The 7962-nt window shown below is 34.1% G+C and overlaps 1 protein-coding gene across 1 annotated transcript in view; it reads left to right on the top strand.

Moving 5' to 3' along the window:
* Window positions 1-7962, top strand: part of SEMA3C (semaphorin 3C) — a 194960-nt gene that overhangs the window by 170748 nt on the left and 16250 nt on the right. The window contains exons 13-15 of the mRNA XM_027774140.1: window positions 629-717; window positions 4729-4770; window positions 7851-7961. Of these exons, the coding sequence (XP_027629941.1) occupies window positions 629-717; window positions 4729-4770; window positions 7851-7961 (242 nt within the window). The remainder of the gene's footprint in view (window positions 1-628; window positions 718-4728; window positions 4771-7850; window position 7962) is intronic.

Below are 7962 nucleotides of genomic sequence, written 5' to 3'. Positions count from 1 at the left end.
ACGCACCCTATAGCAAAAAAAAAAAAAAAAAAAAAAGAAAAAAAAAGAAAAAACCTCCCCAAAAAAAAAAAAAAAAAGAATACACACATGGGACCAGCAGATGGTGTAATGGCTATGTTGCCGGACTCCCATGTAACCAACCATGGTTCGAGTCCTGGACCTAGTGGCTTAAATTCGTGTGCATGCCCAAGATCCTGAGAGGAGGATGTAGGAGAAGGAATTGCAGCGTGGCCATTCCCCTGGGGAGGGTGATTTCTTGCTGTCTCTCTCTGTCTTTCTGGCAAGCACCCATGCCCTATAGCAAAAACCTCTCCAAAAATGAAGAAATAAATAAAAGAATACACATTTGGTTCAAAACTTTTAGATTTGGACATTCTTTTCTTCTCTTATAGTGATGCCTACAAAAAATATTAGTTCCTTTCAATTTGTATGTAATCTCAGTTTAAATATATGATATTCAGAATAAATTCAGTTTATTGCAATAATAGCTCAATATATACAGATCTTTTTGTCAACTAAATATTTATATAAAATTCTAAGTTCATCTTAAGTTCTAATTACGTCTAAGCGTCTTTTTTTTCCTTTTAAAAAGAATTGTAACTTCTCATTGTTTCTTTTCTCAATCTAGATCGGGGTACTGTGCAAAAAGTGGTCGTTCTTCCTACTAACAGCTCTGCCAGTGGCGAGCTCATACTGGAGGAGTTGGAAGTCTTCAAGGTTTGAGCATCTCTTTTTTAATTTTTTAATTTCCATTGAGTGCATGTGCTTGCTAGAGAAAGAGAGAGAAGAAAGCACCCTAAATGGGTCACCACACTCCACATTCTCTCCTCCATTTCTGTCCTGTCGGGATTTTCAACATGTACTCACATGTGCCCAGCATGGTTTTCAAGCCACCAGGACAGGGATTTGAACTGTGGTCCATCATATAGAATCTGGCTTCCTTAACCATTATGCTGTGGGGCCAAACCAATGTTAAAATATCTCTGATTAATATAGGAGCATGCACAATAAGGAAACTTCTTTAATCCTACAGTCACTTGGAAGAAAAACACTTGATAAGAGCTCAAATGAATGAGCGTTATAAATTTTTGAGTTAGAAAAACACTAGATAAAATGAGAAATATGGAACAAATATTCTTGTGAAGTATTTTTTTCCATTACAAGTTATCTTAACATAAAGAGATTTCTTTTTTCATTTCTCATCACAACTTGAAAGGTTTGGGACATCATTATTTTTAAAAAATGAGTTCTTGTGGTCGAGGTCTAGAAGATTTTTCCTTGAAAAGACTTTTATCATTGACTTCACAAGCTACTGAAACCTAAATACTTTCACATTATTGATTGTGAGATAAACTTTTCATGTTTTCAGCCAGTGATTTTAAGAAAAACTGCTCTGTTTTCTTTTGTTTTATTGGTTGCCATTTAAAAGTCACTCTAGTTAAATAAAACAAATGTCTCTTTACAACACCCAAATTTCATGTTCTATTCGATTTTATTGTATTTTTTTTGTCTGTAAATTTGGGATTTTAATTTAAAAATAAAGAAAGGAAGAAAAACAAAATACAGCAATAAAAAAAAGTGCACACAGGGAAATCCAGTCCTACGAAAGCTCACCTCGCCAGGGCAAAATGCTTATTCTTTCTGTATCTGTGAGTCAGGAGAGGGGACGTGTGGTATCCTGCCATGCCCTTCTCTCCTTATGTGTGAGTCACTGGTCACTGTAGTTCAAGTGGTTCTTTTTATCTGTATTTTCAAAGATGAGTAAAACACAGCCAGGGGAGCTATTAGAATTGCAAAGAAACTTTGGCATGAAATCAATCCTGCTTTAGACCACTCTATCCTATTAAACCATTAAGGAACAATGGCCCAGAGACAACCAAGGATCAGCCTATGACTGAGTAGACAATAGCATTTCAGAACTCCCAGCAGCAGAGGAAGGCTTGTCCAGCAGGTTGCTGTGCTTAATTGAGTGAACTCAGAATATATTGACTCATTAATGTACATTCCCAGGGTCGCTCAAAATAATGAATTTGTTCACATGTAAGTGACACAATGCTGTTAGATTTTACTAATACATTTTAAATGTTAAGAAATAGTAAGAAGAATCAAGTCTAATGTAAAATCTGAGAAACTCTGATGAATTTTCCAGTATGTTCTTAAATTTTGAATTTTTAATGCTAGACTCGCTTTGGCTTAAGGTTATTTGTAATTTGTATAGTTATGTCCATTTCAGTGCTATTTTCATAGGCTTTTTTTTTTTTTGAGTATAAACACTGTTTGACTAGATGGGTCAAAATTGCATTCTATATAAATTTGTTTTTATTCTGAAATTCAAGAGGAAAACAAGACCAAAATAGTTGCACTTTGCCTTATCTAAAGTTTTCTTGCAGATAGTGAAAAAATGCTATATTGTGGCACTTTCGTTTGAAAAAAATTTTTTTTTAGAATTGTGTATTTAATTTTGGTTATTATTGTTGTTATTATTCAGTTTGACCAGAGAGAGAGGGAACGTGAGAAAGCAAGCAGCCAGGCAAGGACTCAAACCACAGTCAACCATGTGGGAGTCTAGTGCCTCAACCAGCATGCCACCTGCTAGCCCCTGCAGCACTTCATTTTTAATAGTGAAATCTTGTTTTAAATTGCCAGAGAGCATATATGCTCACTAGAGACAGAGAGAGAACGTACCCTGCAAAGGCCATTCCCAAATCCCTTCTCATGTGCACATCCAGCTCCTTTAACCCCTAGTCTATGAGACCAGCCCCAAGAAATATCTTTTTTTAATTATCAGGAAATGATAATTAAGTGAGTTTGACACAAACCCAAATATATAAGTTATAGAAGGACTTAAAGGAATGTGAGTATTCTGATCAGGTGCTAACTACTTATTGTGTGTTAGACAAGTTATGTTGGTGTTATCATCCTTAAGAATAAACTCTCAGTGGAAAAATGGAGTCAGTTAAAATGCATGTGGGCTACACCAACTCAAGACAGATGGGAAAAACTGACCTTTCTTACTGATGCGTGTGCCAGTGATTGATATGGTTAAATCAAGAGAAAGTATTACTAAATATAGTTACTGTCTTCAACATGGTGTTTGTATCACATTTTCTGAGGTGAGTTAAAAATAATTGAGTGTGTATGATATACTGTGATAGACATGTGAGGGAAGAGAGTGTTTAAATTGAAAAACAAAATTCTGAGCCGTGTCACAGTAATATACTGCAGAAAACTCCACGTAGCTTTATAGAAACTAGGCTCTCAATTTGATATAGGGCAGAATAATCTCTTTTAGTCCTCTGTTTTTATTTTCTGAAAATGCCTAATTTCTCAAACTTGAATTATAGGTACAACTATTAGTAGTTATCTGGACTGTTTATGAGTTGCAACACATTTGTGTTTTTATGTGTTTCTAGGGATGATCGAAGTCTGTTTTGGAATCAGCAGGTAGTGTGGTGGATAAGGCACCAGACTCCCACATGGTTGACTGCAGTTTGAGTCCCAGACCTGGTAGCTGAAGAATTCCACTGGGCACGTGTGTGCGTGCCCAAAATCCCAAGAGAAAAATGGAGAAGGGATTGTGGTGTGGGCATCCCTCAGAGGGTGATTTCTCACTTTCCCTCTCTGTCTCTTTGTTGAGCACACGTGCCCTATGGCAAAAACCTAATAATAAAAAAAAAAATCAGATGCATCTGAGCATTAAAAAAATCACCATTTTCTTTTCCTATAGGTTCATAAGTACATGCAACTCTAGAATGCAAAATAACTGTGGGTGTATTTGATTTTGAGAGCTTGCCACTACCTTAGTTATTTAAGTTAAACTTCACAAATCTTCAGGTTATCAGAAGTCTAATTTTTAAACTTTTTTATGTTTTTGCCATAAGGTGTGTGTACTCACCAAAGAGAGATAGAGAAAGGGAAAGTGAGAAATTGCCTCCCAGGGGGATGATCATGCTGCAATTCCTTGTCCTCTATTCTCCTCCTGGGATTTTGGGCATGCACTAACATATACCTGGTGTGATTTCTATGCCACTAGGTCCATGATTCAAACCATGGTCAACACCTTAACTAGCATGCCACCTACTGGCCCTCCAGAAGTCTAATTTTTAATCACCAAAAGGAACAAATAATGTTTGAGAAGTAAAGTTATTAATAGAGCAGTTTTCAAAAGGATTATCAGTTTAGAAAATTTATAGGTTCATTAACATTTTCCTAAAGAGGGGTATTTTAACAATATTTTATCATTTGCAACAATGAGAATTAATTAGTATGCTTCAACCTAAACACCACTTAGAAAGTGAATAATAGTGTTTTCTGCAGAATGCTCATCTTGTGAAAGAATCAAATGGAATACCAGTTCATGGCCTCCTCCACTGGAGTACCCACATCCAACCCAGAATTTGTCTTTGGCTACAAAACTTGAAGATAAATATTTTTAAATTTTTATAAACATTCTCGAATTTTCTTTTCAAATTTCCATTTTTTCTAATCCTATATTGATAAATTTGTTATTATTTTTTAACATAGACATATATCTGTGTAACAAATACATTTAGTCCCCAAAGAGGGAACTTACTTTATAGACAAGTATACCTCCAATGTATGTGTGCATACAAAGCATACAAAGAAAAATTGTATTTCTTGAGTTTTAATAGAAAATGATTTTTAAACATAAAATTTATTTTTAAGGATCTTTTTAACTACTAACTTGATGTTTTCTCATTTTTTTAGAATCATGTTCCTATAACAACAATGAAAATCTCATCCAAAAAGGTAAAAGCTAAGCCATTTTTATGTTCTGTGTATATTAAAATGTTTTTCTATTATGAATCAAATGTTTTAACTTCAGAAAATTAATATTAAATTTATACTAAAATAATTTATACTGTTTAAAGCAAATGTAAAATCACCTTCAATTTTAATGTAGCATTTACTATCTATTAGTGCGATACTTGGTTTATTTGTGTGTAAAAGTCCATCACAGCAGAACATATACACAGCAGATACTCCAACATTTTGTATATTCTGTGTCTTCAAATATTACAGTGCGTGAAGCCAAGTAAAATAAAAATAATCTTTTGAAGGAAGAATTTAGCATAATGTTTGGGCTACTATAACATCACAAAGTTCTCAGGGGTTTAAATGAGTAATCAATCCTCTTTTGAGGTCCTGCTTCTGTCACATGTTTGAAATGTGCAATGCATTCTTTTATGCTTATTTTTAAGGAAATGCTATTTCCTAGGGTTTATATATGTCCTTAAAAAAAAAAAACTGCAAGTCTCAAATCTAAGAATTCAGGATTTGGATAAGAAATTTTTTGACTACGATTATCAGACATTCTCTCATTAATCTTTTAATTTCTGCCTGCATGTGCACATAAACAATGATCAGGAAATTTAAAAGCCTAATTCTGTTCTATAGGTATACATAGCAGGCACCTTTCTAACCCCCTAATGTGTTATATTAAAATAAAAGTGGTAAGAGGCAGGGTAATAAAGTAAAAATGGAGTGACCTTCAGAATAGAGTTGGCATGCATTTGAATCCCAACAGGATCACAAATTGGGGGCAAATGATTTAAATTCACTGACCTAAGTTTCTACATCTGCAAGGTGATGCCTTTCTCACAAATGAGTTAATTTATTTAAATAACTTAAAATAAAGGGGATCTTCAGCCAAGGCTGTCTATGAGGTGCACAGCCCTATTTTTCTTGGAATATAGAATAAAGATGTTATGTGTTAGCACCACTGATAACATAAGGCAGTGCTCACCCCCATATTTGGTCTGCTGCAGATGAAGTAGTATACCACAGTCAGTCTTGTACTCTTTTCACTTGACTAAATTTTATGAGGAAAAATAAATAAGGTACAATGGAGCTAAAGATCTCATCTGTAAAAATGTTTGTATGGTGCATAACATTTTCCCAAGTAACGAGAAGCAATTCGTCATTTTGCCTGATGGCCTAGGGAACTGATCCCAAGTCAGAATTGTCTTTGAAGTCAGCAGGGATCCCTTTTGTTTACAATAGTTTAATGGAAAGAGAAAGTATCAGAACAAAATTCAAAATCCACACAAAGCCTTTTGTGCGCAGAAGTAGTCCTATATAGATGACAAGTTTCAGCTGCTTGTAACTCTCATATTATAGATGTCTTCACTGTCTTGCAATTAAAATATTCATTGAAACAATGAGATTCAAGGCAGGAGAAATTATTTGGCTGTTGGGAATTCATGTGTGCCACTACATACCGCATTATTTTTTCGGTGTGAGTGGCCACAAATGGTTAATTACATTTTATATGTATTTGTATACCTGTGCTCATATTCAAACTACTTTATTATTTGTTTTATGCTCCTTCATTTTTAAAATGTATTCTTGCATGCAATGTAACAGAAAATAGTTTAAAAAATTAATCAAGAATAAAATTACCTGTGTTTTTTTCCTCAGGTAAAATAATATCCTTAAAATATTTGAATGAAACTAAGGCATTCACAATATTTTTTTATTAATTTACTTGGAAACACTTATTTCAAATCTTCCTAGACTGATAGTTATTGTCACACCGTGCAGTTATTTTCTTACAGTTTAAATGTTTTAGCTGAAGATCAATTTCAGCACAATTTCTAAAAATTGATATTTCTGAATAAAATAGTTTATATTAGAGGTAATAGAGTGAGATGTGATTCAAACGGTTGATAACATTGAAAACTTACAGATTGATAGCTCGTAAATCGGTGTTTTACTTTGCTGTTACCATCAGTTCACATCTCTTGAGCAATCATGAACTAGAAGCTCTTCCATGTCTTTTATGTAGATATAGCCCTTACACCATATTTTTACAATAATTCTATAGTCTAAGTGCTGTATTATGACTATTTTACTGATGAGAAGACTGAGATTTAGCAAAGTTACACACCAAATTTGTAACTGAGTTAAGATTTGCATCTAGGAGGTCTGGATCCAGCGCTCCAGAGCATGGTGGACCTATGGTGTCCCATTGACTTAATTTTCAAATGTGTATGTGTATATAGAAGAGGTGTGTGCATGCTCCCATGCATCCACACTTGTTCAAGTTTCTTTACTAATTTGAATTATGTATACCAGTCCTCTGGAAAATAAAGATTGCAGCTGAAGAAATGAGTCTCTTTTTTGACAGAGACCTGTTTTATGCACAGCTAAGGGAATCATAGTAGTATCTTAAGAAGCTCTTGACACTCTACAAATGAAAGAATTTGGGATCATTATTATTACTTCAATAGTGGTGTAGTTCACTGGATCATACATGCATTTTAAGACATGTTTAAATATAAATACTAATTTTCTTCTCAATAATTTAAAAATAGTTTTGATATGACACTTTTAAAGGTATGTGACCCAAATGCCCCCATTTCACTCAGTACTATCTACTTTTTTTCCTGTTAAATTAAAATGTCTTTTATTTTAATCTTGACATTTATAAAATAATACATTGCAAGATTTGAAAAGTAAGAAAGTTTCCCTATGCTTTGCTAAGATACAGTGTTCAATGAAAAAAGAAAACATCATAATTTAAATCTGTACTATATTAGCTCAAATCTAAGAGAACAATGAATCCCAATGTCTAAAACATATTACCATTCTATACAGTGCTCTGAGCTTTTTTTGTTTTTAAACAGGAAAGTGGTAATGTTATAGGCATATTAACGTAGGAAAATTCTATTTATTTTGGCTTTAGACCCTTCTAGGTTTTACTTCTCAATTTTAGTCTGTTTCACAATGAATCCAAGGCTTTGTGGTCGAATCGTCTAATACGTTCCTGCTGGAAGTCGTCTTTTAACTTCCACATCTGAAATAAATCATCTTCATTCCTCTAATAGCAACAATTGTATGTGAGCTCCAATGAAGGGATTTCCCAAGTGTCTCTGCATCGTTGCCACATCTACGGCACAGCCTGTGCCGACTGCTGCCTGGCTCGAGACCCTTACTGTG

This window comes from Tupaia chinensis, unplaced genomic scaffold (genome assembly GCF_000334495.1).
Source record: "Tupaia chinensis unplaced genomic scaffold, TupChi_1.0 Scaffold000406_1, whole genome shotgun sequence".
Classification (NCBI taxonomy): Eukaryota; Metazoa; Chordata; class Mammalia; order Scandentia; family Tupaiidae; genus Tupaia; species Tupaia belangeri.
The sequence above is the reverse complement of the archived record's forward strand: the minus strand, read 5'-3'. Positions and strand labels throughout refer to the sequence as shown.